Here is a 17,036-nt window from a genome sequence, read left to right as displayed (position 1 = left end):
GGAGGACTGCTGATGACCGGCCCATTTGCTTTAACTGTCATCGTGTTGGTCACGTGGCCCGCTATTGCAATAGCAGGTGGTATTGGCGTCAGCCTTCCTATGGCTACAACCGTCGTGCAGAGGCAGATGATGGCCACTTCGGAACTCGCCACGAGTTGCCTTAGCCAGCCGGTGGTAACGGTTCATCGACGGTGCATCGTCGGTCACCGTCCCCTCCCGGCCACCAGTCCCGCTCAGCGCTGTCTCGTCGCCCACTGTCGGGCTCACCCCAATTTCGCCGTCCTTCACCGACTGCATAACTGGCTCGGGAAAACTAGACGATGCAGCTCCCAGAGGTGATGCTGCATCGACGATTTGCCAGCCAAATCCTCTGACTATGCCGACACGACGCAACCTCATAGACGTTAAAGTAGACGATGCACTTGTTGTTGCCCTTGTAGACACAGGGTCCCACATTTCGGTGACGAACTCGGAGCTTCGCCGCCGCCTTAAAAAGGTTTTAACACCACCCACAGTGCCGCTCATCCAAGTCGCCGACGGTGAAACTTTCCCTGTGCTTGGGATGTGCTCCGCACGTGTTAGTGTTGCTGACCGCTTCACAACTGTGCTTTTTGCCGTGCTCGAGAAGTGCTCTCATGAACTCATCCTCAGCATGGACTTTCTTGCCGCGCACTCTGCCTTAATTGACTGTGGAATAGGCTTACTTCAGCTTGACCTACTGTTACATGTGTAGATAACTGATGACTAGGCGGTAGTGACTACCGTGAACAGTAGGCCATCAGGCCCGCGAAGAACACAAGAACATGTTGAGCCCTTAGCCCAGAACGAGAACGAACTGTCGTTTATTGTTTCCAAAACAGCCACCACGCCGCTGTGCCAGGCTTGCACAGCTCAACACAACTATCAGCGCCGCGTGAGGCGCTGCATTAGAACCAACATTGTAAAACTCCTCCCCTCTTAGAAGGAAGACTACAGGGAGTACCTATTCACCAGTTTCCTAGTTCTTGTGCCACGCCGCAACTTCGGTGTGCTAGGCGTAGGCACGACAGAGTCACTGTTCACATGCACACCACTGTTGAGCGCAGTCCCGTCGCTCTCCGTGGCACAGCTACTCCCAGAGAAGCTAGTTCCAGGTAGCTGTTCCTGATGAGGCACTTCTGGAACAGCTGGTGCATGATGAAGCGGCGGCTCCAACTGTGGTGGAGCTGCAGTGATAGCAGTTTCAGGAGAGGCCAACGTTTCTGTCTGCACAAGGCGCAAGTGGTCTCTGTGTCGGTTTCCCAAGGTGCCACCTTCAAAACGGACACTGGGTGATGATGGAGTGACGTTCACAACCCTGGCAGGCACCCAGAGTGTGCCCCTGCGAAAGTTTCGCACGTACACATCATCACCTGGCTGCAGTGATGGAGCCTGCCGGGACCCTCTGTCAGCATACAACTTCTGCTTGAGTTGTTTTAGGAATACTGATGCCTGCAGGCTTGGCCTGAGGACATCCAACGGAGTCTTGAACATTCTTCCTGTCAAGAGTTCACACGGTGGCCGACCTGTCACTTTATGTGATGTGGTCCTATAGTGAAACAGAAACCTGGAGATCTGCGTTTGGAAGTTTCCAGAACCAGACTTCTTGAGTTTCTTCTTCACAGTTTGTACAACTCTTTCAGCTGCATCATTTGAGGCAGGGTGATATGGGGGTACAAGCATGCGGCGTATTTCATTTCGAGTTAAGAACTCAAGATACTGGGCACTGGTGAAGGCCGGACCGTTGTCTGAAACTATGACATCAGGCAGGCCATGCTGAGCGAATGCAATTCTCTATGCAGAAATGGTAGATTCTGCAGATGTGGAAGACACAGGAAAGACTTCTATCCACTTTGAGAACGCATCCACAATAACCAAGAATGTGTGACCTAGAAATGGTCCCCCAAAATCAATGTGAAGCCTTGACCAGGGTCGCTGTGGAAAAGGCCACGGCGTCTGCTGAACTGGCTGTGGAGCTCGATGTTGAGTCTGGCACGTGGCGCAGCTCTTCACGCTGTTGGCAATATCGCTGTCAATGCCTGGCCACGAAACATGGCTCCTGGCAATCATCTTGCTCTTCTCAATACCTGGGTGGCTGACATGAAGAACACCAAGAACTTGGGCTGCAATGACTTTGGTATCACTACTCTTGATCCCCAGAGTAGGCAACCATCATGAAGACCGAGTTCTGAGCTTCTGGTATTGAAAGGGTTCCACTCTGGTCCTACTGAGAGGCTTTCTCCTTTTAGAATAGCAAGAACAACATGGCCCAGAACTGAATCAATTCGTGTGGCTTGGGCCACAACAACACCTGGTGAAAGGAGTTTCGGATATGCCTCCTCTAGCAAGATTTCAGCAGGTCGTGGTAATGCAGTAATGTCAGTTGGGAGAGGCATTCTACTAGGAGCATCAGCATGACCGGGCTCTTGGCCAAGCTTGTATACAAGTTCGTACTTGTAAGCAGAAAGCTTCAGAGCCCACCTGACCATTCGAGGTGAAGCTTGCATGGGAACGGGCTTGTTGGCACCCAGCAGTCCAAGAAGTGGCTTGTGGTCAGTGTGCGCTTCGAATGAGATGCCCCACAAGTACTGGTGGAACCGATCTACACCAAACACTAAAGCCAGTGCCTCCTTGTCGAGTTGACTGTAGTTTTGTTCTGCTTTTGACAAGCTCCTCGAGGCAAAAGCAATGGGATGTTCCCCGCCATCAGCATCTTTGTGCACCAGAACTGCACCTATACCATAAGGCGATGCGTCACAGCTGAGGCAAATAGGCCTGGCAGGCTTGAAATGTACAACTGGAGCTGATGTCACCAAGTGCTTGCAGGCATTGAATGCATCTTGTTGTTCATGTCTCCACTCCCACTTCTTCCCTTCACAAAGAAGTAAGTGCAGTTGATGAAGGAGTGACAAAGGAGGACAATAATGGCTTCCAAGTACTTGAAGTATCTTGTCCAGATTCTTGTCACTGGGCTTGGTGGGCTTGACCAAATTGCGGAACAAAGCATACGTTTTCTACCCCCAGCAGCTCATGAACACGGCAGCACGCTTGTCTGGGACGACATCATTCGCCAGGAAAAATACTTTGAGCCGGTCCACGTAACAGGGCCAGTCGTCTCCTCCCCCCTCGAATGGCTCGAGGTTGCCGAAACTTGGCATGGTGAACAGATGGCAGAGAGCTGCGGGAACGAAGACTTAGATGAAACTTCCTTTCATCTTCGTCGTCAGTTGTTACATGTGTAGATTAACTGATGGCGAGGCGGTAGTGACTACCGTGAACTTCGACTACCGTGTTCTTCGCGGGCCACCGTGTTCACGCGGGCCACCGCGTGACTACCGTGTTCTTCGCGGGCCATCAGGCCCGCGAAGAACACGAGAACATGTTGAGCCCTTAGCCCAGAACGAACTGTCGTTTATTGTTTCCAAAACGGCCACTCCGCCTCTGTGCCAGGCTTGCACAGCTCAACGTAACTATCAGCGCTGCGTCGGGGCACTGCATTTGAACCAACATTGTAACACCTACCTTATTGCTATGAGACTCCAACTACACCTCAACCATGTTTGTGTTCTGTCGAATACGTTCGCCTGGTGCCCCAAGCTGTTACCTATGTAACCATGAGGTCTTTTCCTCCGGTACCCGACGGTGGTTATGTGCTGGCACCGATTTTGGACGTGTTATTAGACAGAAATGTTGCCCTTCCTCATACTCTGTTGACGATTACGAATAATGTGGCGTCGCTACCGATACTAAACTTCAGCTGGTGCGCTCAAGTTGTTCCAGATGGCATGACTCTAGCCAACGTCTCTTTCATCAGTAAATATTCTGTTTCTGCATTCATTGCAGACGCTCCTTTGCCTGCTACTGCAACCTTTTCACAGAGCTCCACTTATGTCGACTTTGACAAGATGATCGCGCCAGACTTCGTTCCAGCACGGGCAGTCGATTTCCGGCATATCTTGGTATCCTTCAGGAACAGCTTCGATGTTGGCGACAGCCCTTTAGGAAAGACGTTAGTTTTTAGTCCTGGGTAACAACTGACGTCTTTCCTAAAGGGCTGTTGCCAAAGTCGTTGTTGCCCAGGAGTGTTACTCCTGGGTAACAACAACGCCTGGGTCGTTAGGCTTTAATGCTACAGGAATATAGCTTTGACGTGAGTTACAGGTCTGGCCAAGTGCACCACGATGCCAACCGTCTATCTCGCCATCCCGTCGATCCCCCTGACCTGTCAGCGCACGATTCTGATGCTTGTGTCTTTGCCATTTCTGATTTCACGGACCTACGTAGGGAACAACTCAGTGATGCCAATTTGCGGTCTATCATACGCTGTCTAGCTTCCGACACCTCGGATCCTTCCCTTCGCCTCTTCACGCTTCATGACGGAATTCTCTACAGGCGCAACACAAGCACCGAAGGCCCAGAAATATTTCTGGTAGTTCCTGCAACGCTCCGTTCCATTGTGCTCGAACAACTTATGGTGACCCCCGCTGCTACTAGCTGCCGCGGACAATCACCGCGGGTTCACGCTTAGCGAGCCACAGGGCCGCTACTTCGTTTACTCGCGTGTAGCGCACCGCTCCGCGCGCGCTCAACTAATAAGGCGTTTAGCGCGGCGCGGCAAATAGACAGTGTTCTAATGCAAAAGTACACAACACTTTATTGCCTCTGGCGGCACCCCGAACAACAGTACAACGTCCGCTCCCGGGACGCGGGTAGCAAAGGCACCCGCACGCGGACGTTCACAATAAGGGGAAAACCGCGAGCACGTCGCAGCTGGCAATGCCGAGCTTTGACACGCCGGTTGGGAAAAGGTTCCTCGCGGCTATGCTGCGCACTCTCACGATGGCCAATGGGCCTGGTCGCGAGTGTTAGGGCAAACTTCGTACGCGTAGGCCTAACTCAAGTGCGGCTCGTGGTACGACCACTTCAAGCACTAGGCACCGCTCTGGGCTTAGCGTACGCTACCAAAGCCAGCACTCAAGTAAACAGGCCTGCCGGAGTGCCCAAGGCCCCCTGGGCAGGCTACAGTCCACGATTCCCAAAGGGGACGCGGACGAAGGAAAACACGTGCTTACCCGGCGCCGACCCACGGAAAAAAGAGCGCTCCATCGGCGCGCGCGTACCGCGTGCCGTGCCCGCACGTGGTGCCATCTATCGCCACGTGGTGTTAACAGAGCGGGAAAGCAAAAGGGTGTGGCCGTGTGGCGGAATGCCCGCGAAATGGTCGCGGGCGCGCCTCAGATCCCCACAAACTTCATGATGCCCCAACTGCTGGGCATCTCGGAACAGCCCGCACGTATCACCATGTACGACGTCGAGTCTTCTGGCCAGGCCTTTACCGCTTTGTGCGCCGATATGTTGCATCTTGTCAGTCTTGTCAGCGCCGCATGCATCCTTCATTGGCACCACCAGGCCCACTTCAGCCTATCGACATTCCAACAGACCCGTTCTACCGCGTCGGGCTCGATCTCATTGGACCATTTCCAACGTCTCTGAGTGGGAATAAGTGGGTAGTGGTGGCTACAGACTACGCAACACGCTTTGCCATCACGCGAGCGCTATTAACAAGCTGTGCTACTGATGTCGCGGACTTTCTTCTTCATGACGTTATTCTCCACCATGGAGCACCGCGTCAACTGCTGACCGACCGTGGTCGTTCATTTCTCTCCAAGGTCATGGACGACATTCTTCGCTCGTGTTCCACACATCATAAACTCACCACTGCCTACCACCCGCAAACAAATGGACTCACTGAGCGCCTTAACCGCACACTGACGACAATGCTATCGATGTATGTTTCTGCAGATCATCGTGATTGGAATGCACTTTGCCTTACGTGACGTTTGCCTACAACTCGTGACGACATGACACCGCTGGCTTTTCTCCCTTCTATCTCTTGTACGATCGTCACCCCCCTTTGCCTTTTGACACTCTTCTGCCGTCGCATACTAACACTCCTACCGAGTACGCTCGCGATGCGACTATTCGGGCTCAAGCGGCCCGCCGGATTGTAACAGGATCCTCTTTCTGCCTCGCAGCTCTCTTAAAAGGATCGCTACGACAGCCGTCACAGTGCTGTCTCTTACTCCCCAGGATCGTTGGTCTTGCTCTGGACTCCCTCCCGTCACGTTGGCCTGTCCTCGAAGTTCCTCGCTTGCTACAACAGGCCTTACAAAATCTTGCGCCAACTGACCGAGGTCACCTATGAGATCGCCCCCTTGGGCACTCCATCCTCATCGTCTCTGCCGTCCACTGATATTGTACACGTCCCCAGCCTTAAGCCGTACTTCCCTGCACAGGATCGCACGATTTTATACCCACGACTACTCATATTTACAAGCACTCATTCACGTTCATACTCAAGCCTACACACAGTCATGGAGTTGTAGGCACTCGCTCACGATCGCACTCACGCCAACTCACACACATAAGAACTCACTCACGTTCATACTCACACGTTTGCACACTCATACGCACTCACTGACTTTCATACTCACACTCACATCACATAATTTGATATAAACAGGTTCGATATAGTCGGGCTCGACTGTACAAGAGTTACTGCCGTGCTCTTCTAGGAACATGCCCAATATTTGGATTTCGACGACTTGGGGGATGGCCTGCGCTGACCGTGTGTGAATTTCGATCCTTATCACTTCCGGTGGAATTACGACGGTAGTAAACTTGCAGTTCTCTGGCTGTGTGTAGAGAAGAAGCTCTGATTTGGCAGTGGACGAGTGCAGCCCTGTGCTATCCAAAAACTCTTCCGTGCACTTGAGGGCCTGCTGGTGAGAATCCTTAACATATCCATCTCTACCCCCGTGCACCATATAGTAATATCGTCGCATGTCTGATGCAGTCGATACGAGTTAGTTCGAGTGAGAGTTTTCTCATCACTTTAAGAATGCTGCAAACCGGTACTTACCCGTCGGGCTTGGTTTACAGTAAGTTTATTGAGAGCATAATGCCTCAATGCCATGAGAAACAATGCACGTTATCCCACATGCTCTGGCAATGCACAACACTGCGCAATGGCAAGCCGCTCTGCACAGAGGATGCCTGGTGAACAGCAATCACCAGCTTAGACCGGGACGTCCTAATTTGGGCTGTCCGGAGGGCCTGCAGTTTGGTGGAGTGGTGTGTCTTCTCTGTTCTATAATGAGTGTGGTCCCCCAGCCGACCCACCCTCTTGAGGCGTATTGGCTCTTCAGGGCGATTTGTGAATAAAGTTTGTTGATTGACTGAGTATTGTTTAGGTACACTGTGCCTTTAATGCAAGACACAGCAATACACCTGAGGTAGGTTATTGCAAGTAAAAATAGCTTCCAAGAATCACATCTGTGTCTACATTGATTGACAAGAACGGCGTTTGTACACCGAACAACCGATGGAAATAGCCAGCCACTTACCTGGCGGGCACCAGGTCGCGGGTGGCACAGGTAATTGTCTAGCAGCTGTGACATTAGCCACTCCATCTCGCACAGGTTGGCTGTTGCTCCGACAGGTGGCTGCACAGAATGACAACTGCTATTATAAACCGTATACTGTCTTCCAGCAATTACAAAAGCAGCACATTGTTCCTGGAATCACTTATTACTCATCACCATCATCAGCCTTGCTATGCCCAGTGCAGGGCAAAGGCCTCCCCCATGATCCGCCATACAACCCGGCCTTGTGCTTTCCGTTGCCATGTTACACCTGTAAACTTTTAAATCTCACCGACCCACCTAACTTTCTATGTACCGTTCGTGTGTTTGCCTTCTCTGGGAATCCAGTCAGTTATCCTTAATGACCAGCTGTTATCCTGCCTTTGCACTACATGCCCGGCCCATGTTCATTTTTTCTTCTTAATTTCAACTATGATACCGTTAACCTCTATTTGTTCTCTGACCAACTCTGCTCTCTTTTCGTTTCTTAAGCTTACACCTATTATTTTCCTCTCCATTGCTCGCTGTGTCGTCCTCAATTTAAGCTGAACCCTCTTTGTAAGCCTCCAAGTTTCTGCTCCATAGGTAAGTACTGGCAAGATACAGCTATTACACACCTTTTTCTGGAGGGTTAGTGGCGGATTACCATTTATGATTTGAGAATACTTGACGAATGTGGTCCATCTCATCCTTATTCTTTTAGTTATTTCACTCTCATGGTTTGGCTCCACGGTTACTACCTGTCCTAAGTAGACATATTCCTTTACAACTTCCAGCGTCTCGCCACTTATCGCGAAGCGCTGTTCTCTGGCGAGACTGTCACACACTATTTTAGTTTTATGCATATCAATTTTCAGACCTACTCTTCTGCTGTGCATGTCCAGTTCAGATATCATAAGCTGTAATTCGTCCACTGAGTTACTCATCAATGCAATGTCATCAGAATATGCAGGGTACTAAGATACACTCTAGGAACTAATATGCCTAACTCTATCTAAACAAATGCTCTGAAAACGTCCTGTAAACATGCAGTGAATAGCACTGATGAGAATGTGTCTCCATGCCTTACACCCTTCTTTATTGGGATTCTGTCGCTTTCTTTATGGAGGACTATTGTGGCTATGGATCCACTGTAGATTTCTTCCAGTATGTTTATGTAAGGTTGTTCGATGCCCTGATTTTGCAGTCCCTGAATTACTAATGTTGAAACTGAGTCAAACACCTTTTCGTAACTATTTTTTCTCGCAAGCATTTAACCGCAACAGTGGTATCTGCAGTAATCCCAAGGGGCGCCCAAAAGCGTGCGCTACAACACTACGACGCACTTTGTTAACTTGGCGGCAACCTCGTACGATGACCCCCACACTGTAGCAAGTAAACCAACATTGCAGCAAATACCCCCGAAGCATCAGAGCAAACCGTCGACAACAAGATTAACGACAAAATATGGCCGCCACCTCACTTCCACATGAGAAGTTCCTGTACACGCTGAGAACAAACGAAGCGAGAATCGGGTATGCTACTATGTTGCAGAAATCGTCACGACTTTTTCTGGACGACAAGCGATGTTTTCTGGTTTTCTAGAAACCTGTGACATGATAGCGACGAATGGCTCTTCACAACAGCCTATGCTGTCGTCGCTCGAAAATCGCATGCATGTCGTTGGGCCCTAAAATTTCGTATTTGCAGGAAGCGACCGTCAGTTGACGTAGGCAGTTTCATAACCTTAGCTCGCTCTGTCTCTGCGCTCGCACAGTTTGTGAACCCCGCTGTGGCGCACAGATAACAAAAGATGGGAACGTGCTGCGGACAGATAGGAAGAACAACAATATGGCACATGTCAACGGGAAAAGGGGAGGGAGCGAGCGCCGAGGTGGGTTGGCCTAATAGTTAAAAACGGAAGGGATCCAACGGGCAAGGAGGCGCCAAGTGTCGGTTATCGGGACTGCAGCAGATGAATGTAGCGGATGCGTTTATTACGCAGAGAAAAATAAATTCAAATTTTGAAGACTGAAGCTGTGGGGTGTGTTTAATTATTGTGTGTGTGCATTCATTACACGAGTAAATACTGTATTACTAGGCTTGGCGAATAATGATTCGATTCGAATTACTTCATGGAAAGATGTATTCACAGTATTGAATGCCTCCACTCAAGTGAAACTACCTTTACAAGAACTTTACAGGTCTATATTAATGTGATCGCATTAATCAATAGCTCATTTCGCAAAAATTCAGCGTCGATGTTGTTAGTTGTCAGCGCAAAATTATCATCTTGTGCGTCACCTAAACATTGAGAAATATGCGAATAAAAGTTTGACTTTAGTGAGGATCGAACCCAGGTCCCTTGCAGGGGAAGCACTGTCCTTCCACACGGGCACGTGTCTGCTTGGAAATACAGTGAAAGTATTTTCATGCTTTAGAAACACACCTGTCTCGCATACATGCTTCACAATACAACATGTAATATCGCAGTAATAATGCGTGGTATAAGCATACATTGCCTGCGGGCGTCAGAACATGTGATTATCATAATGATTTCATTGTTTAAAGCTGACCGCTCACTACAAAAGGCACACATGTTTTTGCAACTATTCTGTTAGGCCACTTTAGGTGCATGGCAAGTCGGAAAAAAGTTTACCGCATAATTACCCATGATTCAAAGCATGCCACCCATTACATAGAACACAGCCATATGCGAAAGCTTCACTTTCAAATTTATCGATTACATAGTAGTAATCTACAATTTAAACTTCCCGAGTACCACGATACAATAAAAAATATGCCCTTGGTGATTCAAGTAGTACAATGTCACCCAACCCACCTTAAGTAGTTGGTACATTTTAGACCATACCTACACATCAGGCACACAAGAGAAGCAGGGAAGTGCAGGTAAGCCAACCTTGTACTCTGCCTCTTCAGTGGTCCAAGGGTCTCTGCAGAGTGGCGATGTCTTGCCCAGCACAGCACAGCACAAGGACTCACCCACAGTGAAATGTACTTCCACGTCAGCACTCTGCGATCCGCAAAGGCACATTAATGTTATTTACAACCACACGTACGCTGCAATAAACATATTGGCAACTGAATCTCTACTTCAGCCATGTGTTTAGCCTTTTGAGGGTTTCACCAAATGTGACCTGCCAGGATCAATGTTTTTTTATTCCAGTTTTAAATCCTTCCATAGAATCTATTTCAGAAAAAAAAGCATACTGTAATTTTTTTCAGGGTGGCCATAAAGTGGAAAAAATGCCATTGCTACTATTGCATGAACATGGTTTATTCATAAGCAATAGCAAGATAAATTCTAAAAAAAACCCTTTATGACTTATCCCAAATTATCTGTTGCAATAAACATTTCTATACTGTACATACTGTGGGGTCTCAACGTGGTCGAGCGACGCACTCTTGGAGTGAACGAACACCGCAGATGCGGTCGAAGCCAACCAAATCAAACACATATTTATTTAACTATTTTTTGATAGGTGATATCATCAGCTGAATCATTTAACATCAACTGTGATACATACCCTAAACAACCTTACACATTATTAAACAACATTCAACAACATAACGCACAATAACACAGCCAAGGCGGCATCGCCAACGTTTGACTTACCACAAGGTCCTACCGCAGACAACCCCCGGTGTCGACTACAGCAGACCCATGCTAGAGGCAACCGTTCGCGCCAACTGCCACCAGCCGAAGAGACTCACTCACTCAACTCTCTTGCCCGCCACCAAGGCTTGCCTTCCACCAGGAGTCACCACCGGCACTACCGATTTGCCAACCATGATGATAATAGTGGTGATCATCGCTCACGAACACAACCCCACCTATCGCTCAATAGTTGTCATCCCTAAAACATGGCTTCTGTGCGAATCACGTGCGGCACGCGGCGCAAACAACTTTACAGGAAGTGTCAGCACCCCCACAAGACATACATGAATAAGTGCACAAAGTGGCGTGAAGTGGGAAAAAGAAAAGTCACCTGGGATCAAATCAGCATCGTCTTGCTGCGCACTTATAAACTGTTCCTAGCTCATCAACATCTGAGCCTGAACTTCTACAATGAACTTCTTGAACAAGTAACTCCTTCGAGGATGGACCAACATCTAACAATTCAGAATCTCATTCAGCAGTCGAGCGGCATTTTACTGGAGTTATCCACTAGGTGTAGATTGTAGATGAAAAACTACACACTTTTATAGTGCAGTTGAATTGTGCAGGCGAGTGCACTGAAGAAAGCCATATGGTTTCGCGTGTGTCCGGAAAGTGAAAAACAAGCCAGAAACCTATAATAATCTTTCATCTTATTTACAATGAGACAGACATGGTTTTTGCAAGTCCGTAAAACAGGACACAGAACCACAGTGGCATTGTTTGTGTCCGTCAGCTCCTGCACTTGACCACGTTCTAGAGAGCAACAAATGAGAGAGTAAACAAATCAGTCACCTTTTGAAAGACTGTAAACAAGAAAGCCACCAAATTTGCGAGCGCGACAAGTAGGAACAATTCAAAGGGCAAAGCTGAAACTAGCCAGTGCACTGCTGTAGTGAATAAAAATATCAGCACAGGAAAAAAATTCCATGTATTTCTCACAATGTGGCACCCCATGCCACGTAGGACAAATTATCGTAAAAGGCACTCCTTCTAAACATGTAAAAGGCACTCCTTCTACACCTTCAACCAACTTGATGGTGTTAGCAGAGGATGTTTATGTATACCACTGACCATGAAAAAGTTAAATATAACCCTCTAAACTGCTTCTATATACGAAATTACGAAGTAACAAATGCCTAACACTGTCCAGATAACAAGAGATAGCTTACATGTTTATGTGAATTATCTAAGATACTAATTTCCTTCTAACTAAGCGATAACGATACTGTGCAAACACACCAATCACACTTCCGAAGAATTATGTGAGCTTCCAAACTCATGGTGATGACTATTTAGTACCTTGCACGAAGGAAAGTTTGGTGAACCTCTGCATTTTAAACAATTTAAGCCCAAATTGCTTCCCTGCTTGTGGTTCAGATTACTTGAATGCTCTCAAGCACTTCAGAGAACAAGAACTTCAGAGAACACTGAAGTGCTTGTCTTCCAAAATTGATTTTTGTTTTTCTTTTGTTTGTTTTTTCTGAGGGTACATGGTAGGCTACAGCCAAATGAAGTTGTTGTCAGTCAGCACTCTGCCTTGTTGTTTTTAATCTGCAACCTGTCCTAGTGCTATTTTCAAGTCCACATAAGCAAAATTTTTTTTTAAATAGGTGGTGGAAACGACTACAGTTGAACTCTGCTACAACGAACGCCACTTCAACGACATTTCTGCTACAACAAAAAAATTCACGATTCCCCGTCAGCAGTTCATAGGAGTCAATGCATAAATATTGTCACTACAGCGAACACTTTTTCTTCGATCTTCCCGCTGCAACAAAACTTTACGATGTAATTCCAGGCTCAGATACTTATTGCTATGAGTAAAACCAATCTTTAACATTTCTATGCATTTTCAGAGCCTGAATATGCGTCAACGAAGTCTAAAATACGCGTTGGCGCCACCAGAAACTGCCGCTCTACCATCATTGTTCAGAAGCATGGGCGCCGCCATTGCTCGATAGCGATGGCAATGAGACTGCCCTGGTTTTACCACTAGTTTACTTTGAGCCGCAGACAATCCGAAGATAAAGCTCAGTTCATGGTTTTTTTTCACGCAGTTACTGGGTGCAACCGCGGAATGATGCCTTTTCCAATTCCGGTGCTTATCATTATGTTTGCGCTTGGCCAGTGTGGTAACTAATCAGAGCGGCTGTTCATCCACATTATCAACAAAATCAGCTGGCTGCGAGAGATGGATGATAAAAATGGCATAGAATATTGCAAAAATCACCTCTCCACGATACCCTGCCTTAATCGCGGCGTTGTCGGATACTTTTGACGGCGGACAGCTGCTGGTGTTAACGTGTTAATGCAACTGTTTGGTTCGTTCACAAAGGCGGTTTTGGGCGTGTTTCAGCATGCTTTTCACCATGGTCTCGCGAAGCATGAATGAGAATGACGTCGTGATGGTGCTGGGAAAGAAGGGGAAGCAGGGGGCATTTTTTGTATTTTAAGAATAAACGTTCTTTTGTTTTGCTAGCTCAGATCAGCTATATTTTTTTCGATTTCACTACAACAAAATTTTCGCTTCAACGAAATTTTTTTCGTGCCCCGTCAGTTTCATTGTAATGGGGTTCGACTGTAACATATAGAGCACTCAGTCTATGGCTGAGAATGAGAGCCGACACTGTAAGTCTCCAGCATATAGCAGTTTATTGAAGGGCATGGGTCGTGCTGCAAAGGTTGAGGTATAGCTTAACGCCACTCTGGAGACCGTACTCCAGGAACTTGAACTCCTGGATTTGATTTGATTTGTGGGGTTTAACGTCCCAAAACCACTATTTGATTATGGGAGACGCCATAGTGGAGGGCTCTGGAAATTTTGACCACCTTAGGTTCTTTAATGTGCACCCAAAGCTGAGTACACGGGCCTACAACATTTACGCCTCCATCGGAAATGCAGCCGCCACAGCCGGGATTTGATCCCGCGACCTGCGGGTCAGCAGCCGAGTACCTTAGCCACTAGACCACTGTGGCGGGGCATTGAACTCTTGTATTGAGACATTGTTGAGTTCCCAGCCTGCCTTGAACTGCACAGGCCATCCATGCCTTAATACACTAGTGGTGGAGTGGTGGTAACAGTGGGTCAAACAGGATTGATTGATTTGTGGGGTTTAACGTCCCAAAACCACCATTTGATTATGAGAGACGCCGTAGTGGAGGGCTCCGGAAATTTTGACCACCTGGGGTTCTTTAACGTGCACCCAAATCTGAGTACACGGGCCTACAACATTTCCGCCTCCATCGGAAATGCAGCCGCCGCAGCCGAAATCGAACCCGCGACCTGCGGGTCAGCAGCCGAGTACCTTAGCCACTAGACCACCGCGGCGGGGCAGTGGGTCAAACAGGATTGCAGGCAAAACTTGGTGAAGGTGATGCCAGTTGTGCATTAACAAAATGTGTGTTGGGATGTCGTGCTCTTAGGATATTCCATGGCTGTTCGGTTTTTCTTGTATGGGGTATGAAGAAGAAAACAACGCCCTCGAAACACATGGACACAGTAGATGCACTCAAGCAAACTAACATGTGAACATTTATTAACCTGCTTTTACAGACTACGATATTGCCAGCCGAGCCAAACAGACCACTAGTGACATGTTAAACAGCCTTATACAATAAACCAACACAACACACAAACATAGCAACAGCAAGGTACTGTGCATGCAGTGTCATTGACGTTCGACTCTCCGCGAGACATCCACGAAAAACGACCCATGATCCTGTTTTCCAGGAGTCGACCATAGGAGATGTCCGTCACTGCATTACGCCAATCCCAAAAAGAGGCTCCCTGCTATTCTGCGTGCAGCGGCCTAGCTTCTCCACCACCAGTAGAGTGATGCAGCTGCTTCTCCATGCCACCTCTACCCCGTGCAACCACAGTGCCTTGTCTCTCTTAGCGGCTGTTAAACCTATACGCCGCTGATCCATGAGACGTGTGCGAACGATGATGTGTAAATAACTTTACAGGGGGTGAAGGCACCCTCACACCTTTGTCCCCATTTTATGCCATGGCCATTTTCACTGGGCATATCAGTAATATAATTACTGCCATGTGACAGTTATAAAAGTACAGTGCCTGCAGCAGCTCCAAAAGATTCATCTGGGGAAATCTACATTCAACAAGTAACAGTACCGCTTCCTAACTGCTGGCTTGAATGCTGTGACAAGAGTGAAGCTCACCTTCCCGCTACCATGCTTGCACAAATGTTGGTGCTGGTGCCCTTGCCCTTTCCCTTCTAGCTCATGCTGTCAAGCTCGCAGTGCACCGTGGCAATGATAGCAACAAGTACTTTCGGCCACCTGCATTGGATGCCATGGTAGTGCACAACTCCGTATGTCGTCGGTGTATTTATTTATAACTTGATGTGCTGAGCTTTTAAATGCATGAAGTTCATTGAAGCATGACAGGGCAATGCTGCTCGGTTCGAACAGTCCAAAACTTTCCATTCAATAATTGTCTTTTACACTGTCAAGTGTGAACCAATTACTTGCTTATGAGCCTATGAACCAATTATTTGCTTAATGTCTGAGCTCTTGCTGTTTTTGTAAGCCCAGTTCACATACACACTAGATATACAGTCTTCAATACTGTAGCAAAGCCGCCTGGATGCAAAAACGTACGTTACAGCCCTGGCTCACCTCGACCAGGCCACACTTGAGCAGCCCAGTGAGCACCTGGTGCACGTGTGGGAAGTCCGGCTGTCCCAGGCAGAGCAGGCCCAGGGTGCGAGCCGCCTCTTCCCGGCACTGAAAAGGCATCACGCAACTGCATGCCATTTTCTGCAGCAGGTGACGAATTAACCATATGGGCACTCCACAATGTGCCAACTAAACCATTTAGCTAGTCAGTCAACCGAAAAATTTCCATACTGTCAGAAATACATGCATGCAAACACTACGCTAAATTATGCCGGACGTGCACAAAAACGGACGTGCACAAAAGAATCACATTTCAAAACAAAATAAAAAATGGCTGTCCTGAAAGAAAATAAATGGCTTACTGCTATGTGAGATATAATTATACCCAAAGGAACTGACTGCAGGGTACAAGCACAATAATCAGTGGATGGCCATATTCTACTTCATTTAAAAGTGGGAGACTTTCCTGCTATTCTCAGTGTTTTAATTTACTTTGGCATACTAATGCACTGTCTGGGCACATTCTCACACTTTACACTGCTACAAACAAGGGAAGAGAGCATGAAAGACTGAAACCATGAACTTAGCTCACACTAGTGCAGTATAGTAAAGTATCGATGATACAAATTTCAAGGGAGCATGCAAAATATTCGTATTATCCCGAAATCGTATGAACCAAAAGCAAGGTAAAGCTGATCATGAAGATGAACAAAAACTTTATTGGGGTCAACTACTTCTTGCTGAAAAAAGTCCACGAGGTTCTTTTGAACTTTGCAGTTTTCACCACCTCTCAATAAAGTGCCTTAGTTTCCTCACTCATGCTGCTGGCACTATAAGGCGCGTTTACACTCGGCATCGAAGGGAGCGAGAACGGCAAAACTTACTGAAAACTCACTTGCTTCGCCGCTTAAGACGGCAGGAAAAATGTGCCGCAAAGTCGATACGAATAAAATCAGTTCAAGAGAATTCACACACAAGAATTCAAGCAAAAACGCCACAGTGGCCGCAAAACCACGTACGTGCCCGTTGAACATTCGTTTTGGCCCTCGTATACATGCCACCGCCGCCGTCTTTGCCACTTGAGAGTTTATTCCTGAGCATTTAAATCCCTACAGAGTTTTATTTATGCACAAATGACTGAAAAAAAAAAAAAAACAGTTTACACTTTGGCATACATTGTTTCGGGAGATACGTCAGGAGAAATGAAACAAACAGATGCAGCGGCAGCTACAGATTCAGCCGGCAGTGCAAAAGAGAGACACGTTTAGGGCATGTTGACTCCCTCCTGCTGCACC

At 47.7% G+C, this 17,036-nt stretch overlaps 1 protein-coding gene across 8 annotated transcripts in view; it reads right to left on the bottom strand.

Annotated features, from left to right (window-relative positions):
• The window catches only part of LOC119178803 (proteasome adapter and scaffold protein ECM29), an 881,180-nt gene that overhangs the window by 485,060 nt on the left and 379,084 nt on the right, over positions 1-17,036 (bottom strand). For all 8 annotated transcript variants that reach the window (XR_012895350.1, XM_075895092.1, XM_075895224.1 and 5 more), the window contains 3 exons: positions 15,742-15,849; positions 10,342-10,455; positions 7,425-7,523 (listed from right to left, as the gene is read on the bottom strand). Coding sequence is in view for 7 of the 8 variants with exons in the window: in XM_075895092.1 (XP_075751207.1) it covers positions 7,425-7,523; positions 10,342-10,455; positions 15,742-15,849 (321 nt within the window). In the remaining variant the exon portion in view is untranslated. The remainder of the gene's footprint in view (positions 1-7,424; positions 7,524-10,341; positions 10,456-15,741; positions 15,850-17,036) is intronic.

Source organism: Rhipicephalus microplus, chromosome 1, assembly GCF_043290135.1.
Source record: "Rhipicephalus microplus isolate Deutch F79 chromosome 1, USDA_Rmic, whole genome shotgun sequence".
NCBI classification, from domain to species: Eukaryota; Metazoa; Arthropoda; class Arachnida; order Ixodida; family Ixodidae; genus Rhipicephalus; species Rhipicephalus microplus.
This window is presented reverse-complemented; position numbering and strand designations above follow the sequence as displayed.